This window comes from Trachymyrmex septentrionalis, unplaced genomic scaffold (genome assembly GCF_001594115.1).
Source record: "Trachymyrmex septentrionalis isolate Tsep2-gDNA-1 unplaced genomic scaffold, Tsep1.0 scaffold38, whole genome shotgun sequence".
NCBI lineage: Eukaryota > Metazoa > Arthropoda > Insecta > Hymenoptera > Formicidae > Trachymyrmex > Trachymyrmex septentrionalis.
In genome coordinates, this window is record NW_017305547.1 from 441,157 (window position 1) to 464,891 (window position 23,735).

The following is a 23,735-nucleotide window of genomic DNA, read 5'->3' on the forward strand; positions in this document are numbered from 1 at the left end:
CTCTTTTTCTTTCTCGTCGCCGCAGCCGTCGCTCCTTATCCTCCTTTTCTTTTCCTTCTCACCGAGATAAACACGGCGCGCGGCGTGGCGTGGCGCCCCCTCTCGACGAGCAGAGCAGAACCGCCCCGTGATGCCCGCAAAACGCACTCCCCGCGCGCGGCAGCGGCGGCTTATTGGGACCGTGCGTGCGAGAGCAGTCACCCCGCGTGAAACCCTCTCCACCCTATGACGGCCGGGAATGCTCGCGATGTCTATCGCGGCGCGGCACGCCCGGCCTCGCGGCGCGATCCTAACCTCGAAACCCACGGCGGGGAGCCGCGCTCGGAGCACACCGCATCGCGACAAATTCCGCGTGCCACGCATCACGCGGCACACATACAAACACACGTACCTCGAAACATCCGGGAGGGGCGGAGCGCTCGCCGACAGGAGGGTCGCCACGACACTCGTCCGAGTCGTAGAAACGGTGCTTTGCCCTGCCGCCGTCGCGTGCGTGCGAACCGCACCGACGACGGCCACGTAAAATACGCGTGTGTGTACACGCATAGGGTTACTCACCCTCATCCGGGTCCTCTAGATCCTCTGTCTGGATGTAGGATATATCTGAAACCCACAAACACCACGGGTTAGCGGAAAATCCCTCGTGTTTTTAGAGCGATCTCGTCCCATCCACAGGCACTCACTCACCCGCCATCTTGTAACAAACTGTGACGCACTCTCGCGGCCGCGCGCCTAACTAATCCGGCGCGAATCGAGATTCGTTCGATATCATACTCGCGGTGTCATTATCGATATCAACGAAATTCGAATTCGCGCCGCACGATCTTTCATTTCGATCATTTGCGTTTTCATCTTCATTAATGCGAAAGACGACGCGTTATATACATGTCGTAGTAAGTAAATTCAAAACAATGCCTGCAAAATTTTTTATTATAATTATTTCAATTATTAATTACAATTTACTTTTTTAATTAAATTTAATGAAAAGTTGATTGATCTTCGATTCTCTCAAAAAAATATAACAATCATTTAGATAGAGATGATGCATTAGATTTTATACTCACGGAACTGCATCAGCTTTCGAAACATGACGTATATCGGGTTGCGATTATCGAAACAACGTTAATTGCTAAAACTCGCGAGAACTGATATGTTCGGGAACTCGCCCGTCACTTTGATCGGCACTTCCGATAAAAATTCACCCAAGCTGAGCACTTTTAACGGATCAAATTAATGATCACTTCGCGGAGCGATCGATCGCGTTCTACGAACTAAAGTGTCGCGGAAACTGTCATGGCGGCCAAGTGGGTGCATTTTCAATGCACATTTCGTACCTGATAGAAGTTGATTAAAATAAATTCAGATTTTCAGAAAGACGCAAATTATTTTTAATCCCAATGTACTTCCGAAAATTTGAATCTATTTTTATTATTTATAAGAATTGCATAAAGTACATTTTGATGCCTCTCGATCTAAAAAATTTCAATTTTTTTACATGCATCATAAATACTGCTAAATTCAAAATTTTGAATAGGAAACGCAGTTTTAATGCAATTGAATCTAAAACAAAGTAAAAGTAAGTAGACTGTGAGTGTTATATGCATTTGAATAATTTAAATGGATTAAAATTTCAATCCATTTTAACCTATTATTGGAGTAAGATATTTTCAATTTTGAAATCCGATACAGTGAATTCAGATTTCTATTTAAAAAAACAAAATCAATATATATTTTTTTTCGAGTAAAGAATAAATTATTCAGAATGCTTCAGAACGCGGATCTGAAGTAATCAGTTTAAAACAGATAATAAATGTAAATTTTTATTGGGAGTACTGACTAAAGCGAGGGGCGATCTCCGGAATACATCAATTTTTGCGAATTTTCGCAACCAATGCATTTTGTTGCTGCACGTTTTCAAATTAGCATTTTTCGAGTATAGATTACAGATAGATGTCTATGCCAAAAACACATGAAGATGATCTTATATTTTGTCGAGAAAATCGAAACGTAATTGATATACTTTTTTTAAAATGTAACATGTTATAAATTTAAGTGCTTTTAATTACATTACCTTATAATTAATGGGTACGATCAATGTAATGCTGTAAATGCTTTGAAGCATTTTTTGAATGATTAATTCGTAAAATATTTTCTTTTGATTAGTCAACCAAATGCTTTAAAGCATTCATAGCAAAATTTTATCGCACCTTATATACTAAATTATATTCAATTTTTTTATATATAAATATAAATACGTATATAAAAAGAACATAAATGATTTATAGAAAATATAAAAAAATAGATATATAATTATATCTAATTTTTTGTTTTCTGTAAATTACGCAGAGAATAAGTATTGTATAAAAATAGATGTATAATAACATAGAATATCAAGAAAAATATCAAATCACATTATATGTAAATATGATGTGATATTTTAAATGCAAATGTGCGATAATTCCACCAAGATCCATGCAATCGAGTGCAGTATTACTTATATAATGTTTTTCTACTTATATAATGATAAATCTATTACGTGCAAATTAATTGAAATGTCATAGTAGATGGCGATCATCTTCTATTTTGAAGGAAATATTTCAGATGACTCGATTTTTTTGCGTATAATTTTATATAGAGACATACGTTATTTTCCAGAAACTTGGAGGCTGTTAATGCAGTCATGGATTGATTTTGTGTGAAACTTGCTGTGATTAGGAATCATGTCAATACAGGTAAATGTTCTCTCACATAGTTTCTTACACTATTTAATCTTATAATAATTATTTTAATGATATGCAATGGCATTTCAAACGAGTAGCAATAGCGACGTTTTTATCTGAAATTATATTTTAATGATTTTGTTTTAATACAAACAAGTCTTAATCACATGATTCAATTTACAAATATCCACATAATGAAGTACAGGATACTTTTCAAGTTATACTATTAATTTATATAAGAAAGAACAAACAGAGAAATTTGTCAAAAAGTCTTGTAGAGCATTGTTATATCTAATTTTGATACTGAATGAAACGCATATACATTATTGCTAAAAAGAGTAGAGATCATAAGTGAGATATTCTTTGAATTACAACGTACATTCACTGTCAGATGAAATATCGGGTGTTATTTACATTAGAATAATGGGAGAGGTATTTTGATAACGAAAATAAGACTTTATAAAAAAATGTTTGCAAAATACATATATATGATAAAACGTTAAATTTCTCTTTATATCTTCCCAAGAATATAATATGTGTATATGTGTGAATGTAGTGTGTTTAATATAATAATATATACTATTATTATTTCACAGTTCCTTAAAAGTAAATTTACATTATATCACTAGTTGTAAATGTAAATTATATCACTAGTTATAAATGTTCACTTATGCAACTTATCAAATATTTAAACAGTTCGAAGATATATAATCTGAACTTTTGTATTTCTACTTATGATAAAGAAAATATATTTTCGAGTTAGTAAATAAATAATCTTTCAAATTTTATAATTCAGTCACAAGTTTCAAAGCGAGGATTTATAAACACAATCGAGCAATCATTGTATTCAATATCATGAAAACTACTAGTCAATATGACAAGTTATGTTTGACTAATATATTTCTTGTGATAACAAATGAGGAGCAGATTTTCAAATCGCGTTTTATCCAAAATTCATAATTTTCAGAAAAGAGAAAAAAAGTGTGCGCCTTACAAAAAATAACAATATGCTAATCAGTAAGATATGAAATATTCAATAAAATTGCTAAACAATTGTTAAAAATGTTACAAATACATGCTGTTTATCCCTAAAAAACATAATGTACTCCGAATGTCAAGATTTTTTTCAGCACATTAATAATATAGAAATGTTTTCAGAACATTATGGAGTAGCTTAAAATATAAGTCTTTCAACAATAAACATCATCTTAAACAATAAACACCAACTTAAAAAACGAAATTTTGGATAAAATGCATTTTGGAAATCTGTTCTTCAAATACATACGTAATCAAATTATAACATAATCATAAATACATAATGAAATACATACTTTTATCAAAAGTGCTTTATATAGAATTTGAGCTCTAGTTTCTCTGATTTATGCTCGCCTTCCGATTTATAATTTTATCCAATCTATTATAATTTTCTTGCATCTGTTTAATTCTTTGTTCATTAATTGTATTAATTTAATTAATATATAGCCATTTATAAATAATTTTAATTGTTTGAAGTTAATATTCATGAGAATCATGAAGATATCGTTTAAATCACAAAGTATCTTATTATAAATCTATATAGTAGAAAAAGTATAGAGAAATATGGAAAAGTTTCAAGAAGAATGTTTTGTCTTTGTAAAACACTTGTTTACGCAATATTTAATTTTTAATATATAAACTTATTCAATCTTTGCAATGCACTATCACGGAATTCGTTTATCTATAACTAATTTGTAATTCTTTCTATTTATTAATGCTCTGTATTGCATAGAGAAAAATACTATGTGACACGTAATTATATATATACGGCGTAAATAACTATCTATAATTATGATTATCTCGTGATATTTCATACATAAAAATTGTATGACAAAAAAGAAATAATGAAAGAATTCGTAAACGTTGATATGAAATGATCGATGTCATATGTTATCTGAGGCTACTTCTTCAATAGTAGCTCTACACATTGGGCATTCAATCAGTTGTTTTGAACACTTTTGGCAGAATCCTCTGTATAAGATAAATTAATTATTATATATATTCTTATAAAAAATTATTGTTTTATAAAACTCGAATTTAAATACAATTGTATTACCTATGATTGCATGGCAATAACCTCACAGATGCCCTCTGATCGAAACATAATGTACAGGAATCTTCTCTAACACTGAGCCTTCGCAATTGATCCAGATATATGTGTCTAGGAAGTACAATCTTGTCTTCTGGTTTCAATGTAGCATAATCGTTAAATTTTTGAAATTCTCGATCAGTAGGTGGGTATTTAAAAGGTGCATGTCCAAAATTAAATAGGCATTGTTGGAATGACATGAAACTAGCCGCTGCAAAGAATCCAGATCTAAAAATAACCATATCATTAGAGGCTTTGTTTGGATATTCATGTGATAGAGAAAATCATTAAAAAAAAAATATACATATATATATACCTTACTGTTTTAAATACTTGAATACAGGGTTTAAGTGGTATACCATTGATAGAGAATACTATTTCTAGTTTGTTTAAATCCAATAAGCAACCCAAGATGTCACCAGATTTCCAACATGGTCTGTCGTGAAATTTTTCACTTCGTGCATTATACCAAATCAGTCTGCGACAGCCATCGTAGGCCAAAGAAAATTCATCATCTCCTATACCATATCCCTCCTATTGAAACACGGCAATTTTTATGGAGTAATAATACTATATACACAATAATTTTATAAATAAAAAATACTAAATATTTTCAAATATGGATATTTACATGATTTAAAAACGTGCTATCTTTTGTGGCCCATCCAATTTGCATAACTCCTGTAGTTATTATCAATGTTTCATAATACCATATTCCTGAATCTACTTGAAATGTACATCGTACACTTTCAAAGGAATATGCATCACATCGTGCCTAAAATATAACAATTTATTATCATTACAATACGACAATATAATCTCCACTAGCAAGATATAGCACAACAGAGTATCTACCTCCAAACCATCAGGTGATATTTTCAGGTACTCGCTTACATCTTTCGTATTTAACATTACATTAATACCAGTCACATCGACGGAGTCGTGGGAATATTTTCTACCTTCCATTAAGACTAAAAAAAAAAAAAAACTTACTCACTTAAGTGAAGTAGATAAATGCATTTAACAAACTTATATCATACTTACATAAGTTATCTAAACACCACTGTGCACAAAAACCAACTTGTCGACGAACGTAATGCGTTTCTGTAACCCATGTTTCTAATTCTAATAACGGATTTTGTTTTTCTGCCATAAGACGTTTCTTAATTGTTACTTTATTTTCACCTGTTGTACATATAAACAATAATTAGTCATAACAAAAGATGCAAAAAAATTTATATTAATGAAATATTTTTTTTACTTGTCTGTGCAAACTTTTCTAGTGCTATCAAAGAATATAACATTACATAAGGCTCAACATCTTTTCGCTAAAAAAAATAAAATTATATTAAAAATTATTGATTATTAATACGTCTAAACTTTAACATTAATTAAATAACATACTAGATTTGAAACTAGGTAATCTAAAGTAGCATCAGATAATATCGCAATACTACTAGGACCAGCAAGTTTCTCTGCAATACAACCAAGTACTACGCATATATTACGTTGCTGTGTAGTTGTAATTTGTATTTGTCCAAGTTTTTGAGGCAATTGAAACATGTGTGATAATCGTAGCACAGAATCCTACAAAACAAAATAAAAAGAGTTATCACTGCTGCTGCTCTTGTTTTTTTTTCAGCAAATTAAGATGCTGGTAATAATAAGAATTACAAATAAATTCCAACCTTTGAAGGTAAAGGGCAATCATCTAGTAATAATATTATAACCGAAGGACCCAATGGATTGTTCATTGGAATAACATTGACCATAGAACTAACTACTTGTATCCAACCATCTTCCTTGTCCGCAATAGCATTCAATTTTAACATTGCTGGCGGTGGTTCATGATCACTAAACATAAGCGATGCAAATAAGCATGTAGTAAAGAAACCGATACGTTTCATACATATTATATCGTCAATTACTTACTTGTCTACCAGAGTATCAAGACTTCCAAGAGTTTCCAATACAAGTTTATCAATGTGTGACGATGTAGGAAATTTAAAGGAAGAGGATGCCGAATCGCTACACGAAACTATACTTATGTTTGGTTCCGGTATTATGGTATTCTGAGTTTCTGCATGATTGTTTCTGCCATATGTCTCAATGTCATATATCCCTGGAGTATCTTTACACAAACAATTGCCCATTCCCACTGGTTTATTAGAATTCCTTTAGCGAGTTATTTGCCTATTGTTTAAGTTACATTTACAGAACAATGATACATCAATCGTACTATCAAATCTCGCATCTGACCAGGCTGAAAGTAGAACTTGAATGATAAATGCCGTTTAACAAAGTATACATTTGAAAATCATGCTACTTACCAAAAAGATAATATCATGATAAGTCATATCCTTTTACCATGTGTTATAATGATAATATTATAAGCGTCTTTTATCTGCTTATCTGCATATATAACTCTAACATTACAATTTTATGACTAAATGCAAATTAAACGCAACGTTATTTCTCGGTTTAAGTCTTCTTCATTAAAACTTGTCTCTTTCAGCTGGTAGACTGTATTTAATCATAAATGCTTCCTTCGCTTTTTGATCTGTCACGATAGAAAATTAAACAGATTAGATAAAAATGACATGTTTTTTTTGTAAACCAATGTACATTACTACAGATGCTTTCTCGCAATTTTACGAAAAGATACAGATATGCATCTCGCGTGTCTCGATTTGAGAAATAATGGGATTGAAAAAATAAAATTTTTAGAATCAATGCAAAACAACGCGTTTCAACATTGGATCACGAAATCGAATTGAGAAACGTCGCCTTTTGAGGTTATGTGCTTGTTATTCCACAAATAGCGATTTTACCATGTAGCACAAAAAGCGAGACATATATACGCGTCTTATCGCGTTTGATAATACTCTGTCGACCTCGCGTTACACAGTGGCAAGTACTTTCGGCTCATACTAGATTTTACGAATGGCCCTCGTAATCTCGACGTGACACGTTATCGAATCGTACCGCAGTCGTACCTCGTACCCGTGCAGATTGTGCCGTATCGCATTTTGTTGTTCGGTGCGAGACCGAGACGCACGCGTACGGGATCACCGAAACCCCGAGAGATTCCGCGTGAATTGACAGCCTTTCAATGCCATTTCTCGTCGTAACAATTGCCGCTCGTCAACGTCGATAAATAAGTTTGGTCTCGCGCACTGTGAGAAACGGCATTTCTCGGTCTTTTCTCATTCGAAGCGAACGGAAAAGCCGAGTCGTTGACATAGTACTTATATCATAATGTCGTGCATACGTGAAAGATTAAAATTTGCAAAAGCCGGTAGCTCGTGGATTTTAAATAAACTTTCAATTTCTCGCGAATAACAAAGCGTTCGGAGTATGATAAGTCTTCGTATCCTTCATTGTTTTCATCTGCGGTTATAATATTCTTATAAACAAAGGTTTCATGCGCAAGTATGTGTGACGTAAATAATAAATATTTATAGAATTCTACGTGAGAGACGCGCTCTACTGTGAAATGTTTTCTCTCGGTTTTGCTAAACATACGTATGACGTATCCTCGTTCTCATACGGCAACTCGATGACATTTCACCGATTTCACATCTATGTGAAATGTCCCATCCGCCGCGACGCAAGCGGTTAAGCGGCGTTACAAAGTTCGCGCGGTTTTCTCGCGTATTCGCTCGTTATCGCACGCGATAATTCCGTTCGACTATCGAAGTCGCGAGTACTCGCGGTCCGTTCTGGCACTGTTCAAGACGAACTTAACGGCGGAACGGAGCGAAGACGTCCTGTTTTTGAATCTTGCGGCACGCAAAGTAAATCACCGAGGCCGTGCGGGACATTCCGAGTCCGAGTCTCACGATCGTGCTCACCGTCGTCGTCGCGTCATCGCAGTACCCCTTTTTCTCTTTCCAGGATTCCCCGGGATACGTAACGTTATCACATGGGGAAGACGACCAGCGAGTGTCAACGATCAATAGCGATACGAAAATGACTTGGTGACTCATATGCTCGGAGTTTTGCGCGAACCATGGTGTCCGGGGACAACGAGAGGCTGTTACCTGAGCCTGAGAGCTACGCCAAGTGTTTTTACGATCTCTTCAAGAACATCGCCGAGGCGCAGAGGTGACGAGAGTGTGACGTATAACCTCTCCCACGATTTGTTTACCTGACGCCGTCGTAGATGACTTTGCCGCCAATCGGTTTTTCTTCTGCCGCTCGATTACTCGCTTCAATTCCATGGAATTGCGTAATTTGGTTCCCGAATGAAGAAATTTTTAATTGACACGGCGGCGTTAATTAAATTCGCTCGCGTTTGTAAATGTAGAACGTAACCTCAAATTTTTTATTTATTAAAAAATAATTTGTTTATTCCTTTTTATTTCTTATCCGAACCTTTTTAATTTAAATTTATTAATTTTGTTACAGATATAGTAGGAATAGTTCTTATCCTATTTACCTAAATAATTATATTTTTAATCACATAGAATATAATTCTCATTTAAATCTTTTTACAAATAGAATAATAAACAAATATATTTTTTGTGATCCTTTGATTATTATAATTTAATTATATATTTGTTTATAATAAAACAATTTTATTATAATTAAAATAAAATTATGTATGCAGTACTGTAAAAAATACATTTTATGCTTATTTTATGTATGTCAATTTAAATAAAAAACTTAATTAAATTTTTTAGGAATAAGGGAGAATGGAGGAAGTGTAAAAAAAATAAAACTCTTCGCAAACGAGATAAGAAAAAGGTATCAAAGATTAATAATAATTCTTTCTTATCTCTTGTAATTTCTGAGGTAAAACATATGACATATTTTTTATATGCATTATAGATTGATTTAAATGGAGAATTAAATTATAATAATCCAGAGATAGAAACATCTTGTAATGCCTCAGCATTTGCTGTGTTTGCTAGCGTGAGAAATGCTATTTTAGAAAAGCATGCAAAATTGTCCACTGAAATTTATAGAGCATCCAATTGTAGCTCTCCACCACCGGACCTTAGTGACACTATAGATACAGAAAGCGATGATGAAGATAGAATATCGACTATACAAAATTTACCAAAGGTAAAAGTAACTTAAAAAATTCATTAATTTCTATATCATGTAATTTTGTTTTTGTATTGTAATAGTCATTTGTTAAAAGCTTTTGTTCTGTAATTTTTATTTTTCTCTAATACATATAATTTGTAATACAATTTATCTGTACATATAGCTATAAATAATTTTTTTTAATAAAGATTGTAGGTATCGGTTTAAGAAGTGTTTTTACATTAATGCGAGAGAGTAGGACAATCGATCCCATTTTATGTACAAAAGCACTGTCGGCTTTATTGGACGTTTTACAAGGGCAATTGCCAGAAGGCCTCAAATCTGAGCCAGATGACGTCATTGGTTTATATTTTTAAATTATTGATCTTTTTAATTGACAAATTGACAAATTTCTTATAATTTACCTTTTTTTTTAGATCCATTATTTGATCTGTTACTGGATCTTGCAACTTCTCATGGTCCTGAGTCAGCCGCTGCCAATGATGGCAGTCACTTGACAGCTGTTGCTTGTGCTTGTTTATTGAGTCTTGTAGTAGTCAGAGGAGATACTGGACGGCTATTGGCAGCAATAGCGGCTCTGCTTATGTCTCCTAGAGCATTAGCAATACAAAATATTCAGGTATCTTACCACCGATGTAATCGTATTTGTTGCATAATATTATGTACATATTTTAATATTATATACTTTAATTTTTTTGCATTTTAGATGCCATGTGTGTTAACGTCTCTGCAGAGAAGTGTTCACGCTGTGTTGTTGGGCAAACTCATGAGACCAGATTGGATTACATATGGCGTTCCTAAATGTTCCAAGATATATACCTCTATGCTTAAGTTACCAAATGAGATGAACAATATGGTATTGAATGAACGTAGTTTTGTAAGCGATGGAAAGTATTTATATCTGCATACATCTCGTGGTTTACTAAAAATTGGAAGTGGCCACAGTGGTACAATATGGGGACATATATATATACACAAAGCAGATTTTTATCCGACGGAAATAGGGTGGCTCGGTTATGCTAATGTTAGTTGCATATAAATATTTATGAGTGCATAATTTAATAATATGTGACTTATATGTAATAAAATTTTATTTTACAGAATTCATTATATTTTAAATGTGCACCTAGAAAACAGAGTGAGTTATTAATTATTAATGCAGAAACGCTTATAGTAACAGGAATTGCTGTGTTAGAAGGAAAAGATTGGTCATCCTCTGTCATGTTCTCTGATGGAGAAAATTTAGGAATGATAACCGCTGGCAAAGATGTAACTAATGTAATTGTATATCTAAATATTATTTTGTTATTTGATGTATTCATTAAGTTTTTTTTTATCTTCTCTCAACAGGAAGGTTTCGTAGTACGTACGATAAATACACTGAGTAATCCTGTGACAGTTGCCTCTGAACTACCATTAAAATTGGCAAGAAAATGCGTAGATATATTTGGTTATGCAACATTTGATGAAGAACAAGCAATACATATTTTAAATCCGGGATATGACGATGAAATTGCAATGGTTACAGCAGGAAAGGAATTTGGCTTACTTAAAACAGTGTCTGGTAAAGTAAGTATTATGTGAGAGCTACTTCAAGCACTTATTATGATCGCTTAATATTTTATATATAAATACTTAATACAACAATATAAATATTTAATTTTAAATTTAATATTTTTCATAGTTATTATATAGCGGGAAAGGAACTTGCTTAGGCATGAAGAGCAATACCAGGCCTAATAGATGGTTGGAACTTACCTATGGTAAAGGTTCAAGGATTACACATTTTGCAGCAGGTCATGATGGTCAACATGTCGTTATGGTAATGGAAGATGGTTCTGTACTATTTGCTGGCACTGCTAGACGTGGGGAAGATGGAGATAGTAGTAAGTTTACTATAGATTATAGTAATATTGTAACTTATAATAACAAGACTGTTGCAACTATTTCTTTTATTTTAAGATAAAGCTCGTAGGCAACCAAAACCAGTAAAACCAAAGAAAATGGCAAAAGTAGAAGGTCAATTTATTATGGATGTTGCTTGTAATAATGGATCTACTGCTTTAGTAACAAAAGATGGTTCTCTATTAATGTTTGGTAAAGATACGCTACATAGTGATCCAGTGACAGGGTTAGTTACCGATTTAAGGGACGTATGTATAATTCGCGTATCATTAGGAAAGGCTCATGCCGCCGCGTTGACTAATAAAGGACATTTATATACATTCGGTATAAATAACAAGGGACAGTGTGGCCGTGATTCTACAACGGTGCATACCGTGAATAAAGAAATGTCGGTAGTTGCAATGGAAATGGGTACAGGGGAAGATGAATTGATAATAGCCGAAGAGGAGAGTGTAGATCCTGCGGAAGATTGGGAAGAAACGAGAGGGATGTGTCCTCCAGGGCAACATCAATGGAGGCATCGCGTTTGTATGGTTTGCACGATATGTAGAGAATGTACCGGATATAGCATATCATGCCTGAGTAGTATACGTCCCGATCGGAATCCCGGTCAAGAATGTGGATGTGGCGAAGGAGACAGTGGATGTGCGGAATGTGGATGCTGTCGTACATGTGCAAGAAAGAGTTGCAGCAACGGCATATCAGGTTCCAACTTTCGAGAATATCTGCAGAGACGATTGGGTGAGATAAAGCAACGGCAAAGAAGCAAAGCAGGACCGAGTGCTGTTAAGTATGGAGTAAAAATCAAGAGCATGAATAATCAGCGCGCAGCTGGTCCTAGTATCGTGCAAAAAGGATTTCCGGAAAAAGTGGCATTGGGATTAGGAGTTAATCTCACAGTAGAGGAAGGTGTCGGTGGTAGCGATGTAGAGCGAGGAGATGCAGCGAGAATTGCCAGTATATCACCAGCCAGAGTTCCTGTTCCTAGTGATAGTCCTGTGATCCAAGTGTCCTGTGGTTTGCATCATACAGTGTTACTTTTGCAAAATGGAGAAGTGTATACATTCGGTAGTAACATATATGGTCAATTAGGTGTTGGAGATTTGGTAGCACACGCAGGACCGATTCAAGTTAAATTGCCGACTATTGCTACTCAAGTCGCTGCTGGCAGTAATCATACTGTTATACTCACATCAAAGGGCGAAGTTTACACGTTTGGTGCATATCAAAAGGGACAACTCGGCATGAATTGGTGGAACGGTCAGAATGAATCTACAAACAGTACTCAAGTGAATCGTCGTACCGACCGTTCTCAACCATGGCACAGCTTTCCAAATGTAGTACCAAATATTGGTCCTCGGTGGGGTAGACGAGCAACGTGGATTGGTGCCGCTGGAGATCAAACCTATGTTAAAATAGACGAAATAAATTCAATTAGTTTGACAAGAAGTACTGTTATGGCGAATAAAAATTGTATTATCTTAATACCCCATCAGAATGAGCATGCAAATTCTTTCAAGAGTCTCGTGATAAGCAAACGCGATGGAACGTGTAATAGTTACAGCGGTGTGGATCAAGTTGATTTCAGTAATTGCGCAGCATGCTTAGATCCTTTGTACAACGTTATTTGGACCTTCAATTCAACGAATAACGAAATAAGTTTGTACAACATAATATCAACCGAAGCTAGAACTATACCTGGCTTGGAAGCTTCTATACTCAATCCAGGTTTAGCGCTTCCAGTTGTTTCGTCTTGTTTTCTAACGCGTTCTCAAGCCGCGATGCATTTATTAGCTTGTTTGGATACATTAACGCAAGCTCAAGATGAAAATTTATTGATAGTTGAAGAAAGTGAATGTAATCAATCGATGCATAGCAAAGTTTATAGTCGTGAAGATTATGCTACTGTTAGCAGGTTTGAAAGCCATGGAGGAGGATGGGGTTATTCAGCTCATTCGATTGAAGCAATTAGATTTATGCCTGACACGGACATTATATTGGGAGGCTATGGTTTGTTTGGTGGTCGAGGTGAATATACTGCGAAGATTAAACTATTTGATGTCGGGATTGATGGCGGAGACCAAGAAAACGATGGCGAACTTCTCGCAGAGACAGAAGAGATTCCGTACGAATGTGGTCCAAGACAGAAGTATTCGATATTATTTGACGAACCTATATCATTGCAAGCAAATAGATGGTACGTGGCATGGGCTAAAGTCGGTGGACCTTCCAGCGATTGCGGTTCTGGCGGACAAGGAATGGTCACAGCAGAAGATCAAGTCATGTTTTATTTTAAGTCTTCGAAAAGATCTAACAATGGCACTGATGTTAACGCTGGACAAATTCCGCAATTATTATATCGTATTGTCACACCTGAAAATCAGACACCAAATAGGCAGAGAGACCAAATTGAACCTGTCTATGTTCTGAAGAGGGAATTCAGTAGGACTGTTACGAAAGAATGTTTCCAATCCTTGATATCTCTTCTTCAATGGAGTTGGAACACATTAAAAGCAACACTGGCTGATATGGCCGTTCATATCGCATCATCGACTCACGCGATGCTCGAAATGGAACGATTGGTGTACATAAGCAAAGCCAGTTTAAGACTGCTTAGAACATATACCAATGAAATCTATCCCAATTACGTCATTAAGAAGACTCCTCCCGAATCGGTGCGTTTGGCAGAATGTATAGGTGAAGTGCGAGCATTATTGCGTCAAATTTTATCTGATTCTTTACCGATTACTCTGAAAAGTAAAGGAAAGACACGATCTAACAAAAGTTCTAGTAGTACTTTGGGGAATAAAATGACAAATAGCATCTTAGACGAATGTCACAAAACGTTTGTAGCTTGTTATCATGCATTTTACCCTACCGCATATCTTAAATGGACTTCCTTATGTGAGTTGTTATCGGATATCGATAAAGAACAAGGTACAACTTCAAAAGATCGTCTTCTTTCGTCTGTATTGGCTTCTTTGTGCAATTCGGCGATACGACTTAGATGTACGTTTCCAATCTTAAGCAACATCATGGACAACAGTGACAGCATAAAACGGCAGCTTAGCCCATCTGACAATGCCGGTTTACTTATGATGAATTCAACAGAAAGTCATCAGTATCCGATTTTAGTTGAGCAAATCAGTTACAAATCTCAAGTGGAAAGCTCTGGCAAGGAGATTTTGAATTGGTCGTTCCGCGAAGTACTCGATAGATTACTGGATCTGATACTAATACCAGTCAAAAGAAGTCTTTGTAGAGAAAAGACTCAGTCTCTGCCAGAATTGGTCCTTCATTGCTGTTATTTATTAGCGCGAGTTATCGCCGAATTGGCGGCACAATCGAGTGGAAATGAAGACGAATTGCAAGCAGCTTGCGGTAGACTCATGTATACAACACCTTCAAGATTTACGAGAACAAATCAGTCAAGATCATGGAATACGGGTAATGGTTCCCCAGATGCTATTTGCTTTTCTGTCGATAGACCAGGCATTCTTATAGCCGGTGTTGGTATCTATGGAGGTGCGGGAGTATATGATTATGAATTGGAATTATTAGATGATGTAAGTAATATATAAATATTCTATTATTTTGTTCTTGTAAGTATTCTGTGATGTTATTCTGTAATTATAGTTATTTTATTATAATAGCAAAATAACACTGGTAACGATCCATCACATACTCAGCGTTGGAGTAGTTTAGATTTTACAAGAGGATCTTTCGGACCAGATGACTGCATTAATGACACAGTAGAATTGAAATTTGACAAACCAGTACTCATAAAAGAGAACATTAAGTATGCTATTAGATTACGGAATCGCGGAGGACGAACTAGTAACGGTGACGGTGGCCTAAGCATTGTCAAAGGAGCTGATGGCACAACGTTTACTTTTACCGCTTGTTCTCTAAGTTTTAATGGTGCGTTAAATCTGTATATTATATTAAAAAAAAAATTTATTTTTATAATATTAACTTATATTAATGTGCTATAATATTGCAGGTACAACACAAACTAGAGGTCAAATACCACATATTTTATACTATTCAAATCCGCAAGATTCCGATGGGCAACACACGAATAAAGCTATGGCTGAAGTGCAAGCGAGAAAATGTACTCTTGCCATGACCGCAACGATCATTCAACGATCGAATGAAATTTTTTCTTTGGCAAGGGAAAGAGCTGAAGAAGTGATAGCTAATGAGGTTCTTGGTAACGCAACTTTTGTAACGACTCTTTTACCGCTAGTAATGGCACACATTAGTCCCTTAGCTACATCAGATCCTAGAGTAAGTAATTCTAAAGATTTTTTAAATACGAACATCTTAGTTGATGTGATAATAAGAAATATATTTAACATAAATATGTTTTGCGTCTTTCAGAGCAGTGTACAAATTCTTACTCTAATACAAGAGATGTTGCCACACGTAGCAGCTTTGAACTTACTGTCCACAATGGGAACTTCTCAAATATCCCAAGATAGTGAAACTCAATCACACTTTGCTCCTCCAGTTACTACTAGTCATCATTATACTTGGTTAGAAAGCGAACATCCTTATAAACCGGCGACAGTATCGTATTACAAAGTTACTTTTCCGGAAACAGTAAAGTGGCTAACCGTTGAATTTACTCCAGAATGTGGAACTTCACAACCAGAAGATTATTTACAACTTTATATACCACTTAATATAATTCGCAACTCCTCCGTAGGGTAAATAAAATACTTCCACACTTTCATATAATACAAATATATTATATTCTGACATTTTATGTTTATATTTAATTTTTACTCTTACAGAATAGCTCCAAATATGGGTGAAGATATCCCTCTGCATTGGCCAGTATTACATAAGTTGAGTAATGTTCCAAGTCAATGGCCGCAAAATGCTGTTGTATTACCAGGTATGTTTAAATGCAGCATTAATTAAAAATATACTATGCTATATAATACATAACGCTCAATAAATTGTTTAATGTTTAGGAAATGAAGTGATATTTTCCTTGGAAACTGCATCTGATTATATGAAAAATGAAAGCTCAATCACATACGGTTTCAAATGCTTAGTCATTGGTTATGATTGGATAACGTCTGGCCATGGTTTGAAAAATTTGGAGATTGAATTGTCTTTCCTCGGAGGAGCATGCGCTGCAAGTCTCATGAAGAAAAATTTATCATTACCTCCAGTTTCCTGTAAGTATAACATGATGGAATTTCCGTTCTATATTAATAAATCAATATAAATATGTTCGTAAGAGTATAATTAAAACTTATATTCTTCAAAATGTTTTAATACAATATAATGTGTAATGTGCTCCTGATTAATCCAGTTTCCAAGACATCTCGAAAAGACGACTCTTTACTATCTCAGTTACATATATAAAGAATATTATGTTTCTTTCAGTAAATTAATTTGTGATACTACAATTTCCAGCGGAAGAAGTTGAAGAGGACTTGGAGTCGATGCAGGAAACGGCAAAGAGGATTTTCTCTGTACATTCGGCATTACTTGGACGAGGATTCGCACTTGCGTCGCCACCTACAATTTCGCAGGCTCTCGACGGCGTGCTTCCATACAGGTGAGTACCTAACATCAGTCTCGATTTTTAAAAAAAGGGAAACTGTGTAGCTGTAATAGAAGTTTGATAGAATGTAATTCTTATCTCATAAAAAATTGATTTATATATTGTTACATCTATTATATTTTCTACATGTAGAAAATTCCATGTTTTTTACTTACAATCGATATATCTGATGCATACAGTTTCTTTTTTATCGTGGAAAGATTGTAGTGAAACGATGTTTTATTCAGTCTAGATATTGTAAGTTGTCTGAAACAACACTATAGTAAATAGAACAAAAATCCGTATAAATATCTGACGTCTATTATCCAACGTCATGGTGATACATATAATCCCGATTATCACCGTGGCATATACGAAAAAAATCATGCATTTTAGTAAAACATAAACGTAAACATAAAATATTTATAGATATTTTCTAGTTAATTAGAATCTTATGTGACCTATTACATTTAGTTGTTGAAGACCTATTACATTTTATCGTTAGCTACACGATTGCTTTTATTTGCAATTATCTTTAAAACGCGGATATTATAAATAAATAAATTTTTTTTCATAATAAACGGCATAAAAAATCTTTTGAATGAAGGAATATTAGCGTAATCTTCTTGGAAAACAATCTTAATACGATTAGCAAATATATTATTGATATCGTCTTTATTGTATCTTCGGTCGTTCAATGCGAAACAAATTATACAGTCGGCTGTCGTTATATCACAGTCTCACGATAATTATAATTATGTATGACGTTATAAACTGATTTTGTTGATCACAACGATATAATTACACACGTATACACGCATACATACCTGCGCATATAGTTTGCATGCGTTGCTGCGTATTAGACTCTGATCTTTCGATATTATTAGCGGGATGCTAATAAAACCTACCTTAGCAGAGATCGAGTTATCGAGTATAAGAGGCACAAAAAGTTTTCCGAGGCTCAATTCTCTTCTTTCATGCACTCGAGACGAAGCGTTGCTTACCTCCGTCTTCAAGTGCTTCGAGTGTTTGGGGGCCTTCTGTTCAATAAATCAATTTTAATCGTACAATATATTACAGTTTCCGACAAGCTTTATTTTATTTCTTCTTTTGTAATTGGCGGAATGCCTTTTTTATGATTATCAAAATATTAGATCAATATCGCGATATATGCCTCCTTTTAATTAAAAGAGGAAGGGGACAGGAAAATGTTTATTTATTTTCGTTCAATTATGATCTAGGAATACGTTCGCTCATAATCAAGTCCTTTAAAATGCTTTCATTACACGCATAGCTCAAACGCGTCGAAGAATATTGCTATATGGTGGGACGTACAGTTTTGGTTTTACAAGATCATCTGTTTCGCTGAAATTTGTTTTCCAGCGTTACATTAACACACAGCAAATTCCGTGAAACAATCGTAACGTTTTGATTACCGTGATTTACTTAAAATTAAATATAAATTATAATAACAATAACAACCTTTTTCCTTATATCGCAATGAGAGATTCATAGAAAATCTTTGCATTTAAATAAATGCATAGATATTAACAAAATAATGTGATAACGAATTTGCAGTACAATACATTAAAAAATTAATTTACTGTTTTTTACGGTCTGACGGATTTGACTTTTTTCGAAAGCGTGTATGAAGCAGTGGCGGATTTATATTTTCAAGGGCTCGAAGCTAACCAAGGAATGATTTTATCCAAGGAATTCTTTTAACAAAAATTTATGAAAAAAGATACATAAATTTTTATATTTAATAAAATTAATAGAAAGGCACGTATGTTAAAAGACGTATTTTAAAAAGAATAATCGTATTTTAATTAATAAAATTATTATTTATAACGAAATAATAAACTTTAAAGTTGAAAGAGAAATTGAAAACATTTGTCATAATTTATGAAATGATACATGCTATTAACTTATAAATTCGCCACTGATATGAGATGTGTGGGATATTTTTTTGTCTTAGTAAATTAATCTTGCCGGTTTATTTTCGCTCTTTAATTAGTTACATTGCTATCAATTTTCTATATAAAAACGATAGTTTGGAACGATTTTGATATGAAAGTTTAGCGAAGTGTATCATCTTCATTCATTCACTGGTTTTCTTGTGTTCGAGAGATCAAAATTTTTGTGAAGTGGACACGAATTATGTACGAATTGTGTCACTCCAGGAATGGCACAGCTGTCCGAGCGAGTGATTATCCCATTTTTTGGTCCTTTCGTACCATGTTTTTTTCGCTCGAAACGCTCACTAATGTTTCGTCGATAACCACGCTATCGATCGATGAACTTAAAGCAATGCGACAGGTCGGTCCAATCGCGTATCTTACACAAGACAGCAAATTTAGTTTTTTTTCTACACGAGTTATGCTCTCTCACTCTCTCTCTCTCTCTCTCTCTCTTGTTTCTTAAATCGCATCGCTTCGACGAGGGTCTCACTCTTTATCTTCTATGATACTGGCCCTCTTTTTTTCTCTTTTTGGAAAGTTTAATGATAAACTTAACTAGCTGCGGCGACCGATTATCCGAATTCGCGATTCATTCACTAAAAAAACTGTTTAATTTCTATGACTGCCTTCGAAGTAAAAGTCAGTCCGAGGAATAAGTAGAGCGCGCGGTTTGAATGATCGGCCACCGCATGATATGTGAATGGAAGCTTACGAACTGTGTTGTACTAGAAGAGACAATCAGTTAGATAAATTAAAAACGGGACACGATTTGGGGCTGCGTACATTTCGCGTTTTCATTACCTCAAGCGGCAATAGTTTACGCAGTCTATAATACGCACACGATTAAGATGCGATGAATTTTCCTTCCTCCACTGAAAGGACTACTCTCACTATTCCATGAGCGCGTCGGATCTAAGTTTTTACAGTTTCTACTGTTCTTCTTCACTGGCGCCTTCAATTGCGCGACGTCTTTCGTAGCTTTCACAGCTTGTACACTCTAAAGCGGCTCGACGTTTCCGCCCACTCGAGTTCCTCTTCAACGGGAGCGACGATCGTAGGCCTCCTCGTCGAGCCGCCTGGGGCGTCTCGTTACAACTCGGTCGTAAGCGGTTCGGCCTTCTCGACGATCACATGAAACTCCGTCTCTCGGTATAATCTGCCGTCCGGTACAACCATCGTTATCCTGCTGTCGACCGGCGTGCCGGACGTTGCGGCCTCTCTGCTGATCACGCCGTTCTTCTTCGACACCACGTCAGGCGCGTTGGTCGGCACACTGATCCACTTCTTTCGGTTGTTCCGTCGGCGCCTTCGACAGCACCAGACGATCAAACACACGCATATTATCAGGGCGAGAATAGCACCCACGATGATCAGGATGAAGACGAGCGTGGAGCCGCCGAGCGAGCAGTGACGTCCCTCGTAATCGACGAAGCTGATTGGCGTACCGTCTACTCCGCCGTCTAAACATAGGAAAGTCTCCGGGGTCTCGTTGATGGGCTCCTGGGGTTGCGATTGGGGCGACACGAACAAATTTTCCCTCGCGAAGAACCGCGAATATACGTTCGTGTAGTTGAGCACATAGTTCTTCCACACGGGTAACATCTGGCAGTCGCATGGCAGCGAGATGATGAGATTATCGAGCTCCGGTCGGAAACTCGTGCGATCGAACATCAGCGAGCCCTCTTCGAAGTTGCTTACGCTGTTGTTCTTGAAGATGAGGTCATGCGCCAACGACGCCGACGACGGCGGCGATCTAGTTTCGCGATCCGCGCGAATACCTAGAAACGCACCTACGCTGATGCTACCGAAGGTGTTGTTCTTTATGATAACGGCGCCCTGCGCCGTCACGTCGAAAGCCTCGCTCTCGAGATTGTCGACTATGCAGTTCTGTATCGCAACCGTGCGTGGACTCTTCACTATGAAGGCGTTGCTCCTCACAACGCCCATTCTCACGCCGTCCAGCATGAACTTATGATAGACCTCGATATCGTTCATAGTGCGACTCGGCATCTGATCGCCGAACGTACCACCTATCACGTGTAGATAGCCGACCTCGAACTTCTTGAAGGCTTGCGCCTCCGTCGTCTCAACGCGACAGTTCTCCAGCCGTAGGTTTTCCGTGTGAATCAAATTGGCGAACGAGAAGGCACTCAGCTGGCCGATCCGCACGTTCTCGAACGTGATCGCCTCGACGTCGCCGCGAAAGACGAAGCTCGGCATTACGTCGATGCTGCTGTTACGCACGTAGATTCGCGTACGCGTGCTGTACGGCGATAGTTCGAAGCTCTGTCTGACCAGAGTCAAATTCGCCACGTTCACTAGGTCCACCGATCGTAGTCCGGTCATCGAGATCAGACTCGAATTCGCGAGCATCACGGATGTACAGTTGTTCACTACTATCCTGCTGGTGTGTGGACTCAGCCGTCTGTCCCCCTCTGTGGTCAGGATTAATTCCTGCGAATTGAAATAATCTTTCGTTAGGAACTTACTTCGACGGTGTTCAATCTATCTATATTTATATCTACATTTCATTTAGTTTACGTATATATAGAATAGAAAAAAAAAACCGTGACTGCAAAATAAGTAAATTTATTTCACGAACGTTAAAAAAAAAAGCGAAACTGTATGCGTGTCGACACTATTGTTGTAGATTGTTATATTCTTTTAATCGTAGATTATTTTTTATTTGAAGGAATAAAAAAGTACTTTTGAAACCGAGCGACAGTCGAGATATTAGTATTCTCTTCCTTTCTCCGAGAGACTAATTTTCGACTATTGTTAAGAAGGAAGGATATAGAGTACATTGAGAAAAAAAATTTATTATCGAACTAAATTCAGTTCGTCCTTGTTTCTTTCGAAGAATGTATGAACTTAAGTCAAACACACTTATACATTTGATTTAAATACATAACGAAAGAAATAATTTAATTTCATCGAACGAACCAATTAATTTATCTAAGTGAACCATTTTTTCTCAGTACAATATTCGAATGTAATTTGGTACAGCGCAGTATCGGGAGGGGGGGGGGGAGGTCTCTAATAGGGATCGAATAGCTATAATTGCAAGCAGGTCTAACTATCCTAATTATTAGCGACGTGCACGCCCGGTCTCGCTAATTGCCGCGAGTAACGTCGTTATCATAATCACGAAGGAATCTTAATTTCACGATACACGATAATCGTTTCCGTTTTTGCTCCATCGAAAGATACGTCGCGAAGATCGTTGATCTAAACGAAAGTCACGTACTCTTCTTTTAATCAGCTTTTTTTTCTCTTATCGACCTGTTCGCGCGAATTTACATCGAGCTATCGGTTCTGTTGGATTTTCCACTCTGGCGCGTGCTAATACGCGTTTGCCCTTGCATACAAATTAGATGACTGCGCGGGATTATCCGCTCCGCTCGAACTCGTCACGTGTCGTGCACGTAAACGGATGCACGGTTCGATATATCGAACGGAGACCGATTCTGTGCATCTACGCGGCAGATGGAATCGGAGGAAAAGCGACATGGATAATTTCGCGAGGCTTGCAACGCGCATCGACATAGCCTCGCATCGAGCCACGTTATTGGAACGTTGCTGGCGAGATGTATACGTTGCCTCATTTATTTCCGCCGGTTGCAGTTTTCGTCGTGACGTCGGAATGTCGCCCGATAACGTTCCGGTGTATCGAACAGTCGATCGCGAAATGTGCGTCGCAATTTTCTACGGATTTGATTTCTACAAAGGAATCACGCGAGATAGGTATCTCGCTCGAGGCCACGTCTGTCGCGCTCATTAATTATCTCACCTGTTCTGCCTAATCGATTCTGTTTAAATCTTGCGACTCTGAGAGGATGAGAGAATCGTATTAATTTCAGTGCATATAAATATATCGAATCCCGTCGTGTTAAAACCAATTTTTATTAGCGAATAATTTTTTTTCTTTACAAATAAAGATGAAGGATAAAACTGTAGGGACGATCCATGTGATGGAACTGCAGTGCGAAAACATAGAAGCAGCGTATTCGTTATGAATGATGAAAATAGAGAATAGAAACTACAAAAGCGCGACATAGGCCGATGAAAGAAAAGAGCTTTTATGCAATATTTTTCTTTTAGCCCCGTCATTCTTACGCATTAATGTCTTGTGCCCCATTCGTTCCATCCTCTGTTCAAACTTCTCCTTTTGTTCCTGTCTCATTGTCCAAGGCTACTTCTGGAAGCACGGCGCCGAGCAGAGATTATCAACCACCGTATTGTACTTTCTCATTCTGACCTAAATCTATTTTTATCGTTCGTATCTTGTCCGAAGGAATTTACGGAAACAGAAGATATATATACGGAGACTACTGAAATTCAAGTTTCAATCTCTCTCTCTCTCTCTCTCTCTCTCTCTCTCTCTCTCTCTCTCTCTCTCTCTCTCT

General features: G+C 36.4%; 4 protein-coding genes across 9 annotated transcripts in view; 1 reads left to right on the forward strand and 3 right to left on the reverse strand.

The window, feature by feature from the left end:
- Positions 1-705, reverse strand: part of LOC108750896 (serine/threonine-protein phosphatase 4 regulatory subunit 1-like) — a 140,467-nt gene extending 139,762 nt beyond the window's left edge. For both annotated transcript variants that reach the window (XM_018490736.1, XM_018490735.1), the window contains exons 1-2: positions 688-705; positions 559-603 (exon numbers count right to left, since the gene is read on the reverse strand). In XM_018490736.1, the coding sequence (XP_018346238.1) occupies positions 559-603; positions 688-694 (52 nt within the window). In that variant the 5' untranslated portion in view covers positions 695-705. The remainder of the gene's footprint in view (positions 1-558; positions 604-687) is intronic.
- A 3,727-nt stretch (positions 706-4,432) lies between these two features.
- On the reverse strand, positions 4,433-8,780 carry LOC108750888 (RING finger and SPRY domain-containing protein 1-like). 4 transcript variants are annotated; one of them, XM_018490725.1, is made up of 12 exons: positions 8,700-8,780; positions 7,176-7,405; positions 6,778-7,108; positions 6,534-6,699; positions 6,250-6,432; positions 6,107-6,173; positions 5,890-6,030; positions 5,701-5,816; positions 5,477-5,620; positions 5,162-5,379; positions 4,813-5,073; positions 4,433-4,727 (listed from the first exon to the last, which is right to left on the reverse strand). In XM_018490725.1, exons 3-12 carry the CDS (start codon positions 6,996-6,998, stop codon positions 4,640-4,642), a joined length of 1,605 nt encoding a protein of 534 aa, XP_018346227.1. In that variant the 5' UTR covers positions 6,999-7,108; positions 7,176-7,405; positions 8,700-8,780; the 3' UTR covers positions 4,433-4,639. The 4 variants fall into 4 exon arrangements, with proteins under 4 accessions (XP_018346227.1, XP_018346226.1, XP_018346225.1 ...); XM_018490724.1 differs by lacking the exon at positions 8,700-8,780 and adding an exon at positions 7,842-8,061; XM_018490723.1 differs by lacking the exon at positions 8,700-8,780 and adding an exon at positions 7,764-8,061.
- Positions 8,781-8,844: 64 nt separating this feature from the next.
- LOC108750890 (E3 ubiquitin-protein ligase MYCBP2) overlaps positions 8,845-23,735 on the forward strand; it is a 191,194-nt gene continuing 176,303 nt past the window's right edge. Inside the window, exons 1-16 of the mRNA XM_018490728.1 lie at positions 8,845-8,952; positions 9,531-9,594; positions 9,679-9,915; positions 10,089-10,242; positions 10,317-10,519; positions 10,607-10,924; positions 11,002-11,169; positions 11,251-11,469; positions 11,585-11,786; positions 11,863-15,371; positions 15,459-15,726; positions 15,809-16,095; positions 16,189-16,517; positions 16,605-16,708; positions 16,788-16,997; positions 17,239-17,383. Of these exons, the coding sequence (XP_018346230.1) occupies positions 8,858-8,952; positions 9,531-9,594; positions 9,679-9,915; positions 10,089-10,242; positions 10,317-10,519; positions 10,607-10,924; positions 11,002-11,169; positions 11,251-11,469; positions 11,585-11,786; positions 11,863-15,371; positions 15,459-15,726; positions 15,809-16,095; positions 16,189-16,517; positions 16,605-16,708; positions 16,788-16,997; positions 17,239-17,383 (6,512 nt within the window). The 5' untranslated portion in view covers positions 8,845-8,857. The remainder of the gene's footprint in view (positions 8,953-9,530; positions 9,595-9,678; positions 9,916-10,088; positions 10,243-10,316; positions 10,520-10,606; positions 10,925-11,001; positions 11,170-11,250; positions 11,470-11,584; positions 11,787-11,862; positions 15,372-15,458; positions 15,727-15,808; positions 16,096-16,188; positions 16,518-16,604; positions 16,709-16,787; positions 16,998-17,238; positions 17,384-23,735) is intronic.
- The window catches only part of LOC108750889, a 20,619-nt gene continuing 16,172 nt past the window's right edge, over positions 19,289-23,735 (reverse strand). For both annotated transcript variants that reach the window (XM_018490727.1, XM_018490726.1), the window contains exon 3: positions 19,289-21,783. In XM_018490727.1, coding sequence (XP_018346229.1) covers positions 20,419-21,783 — 1,365 coding nt within the window. In that variant the 3' untranslated portion in view covers positions 19,289-20,418. The remainder of the gene's footprint in view (positions 21,784-23,735) is intronic.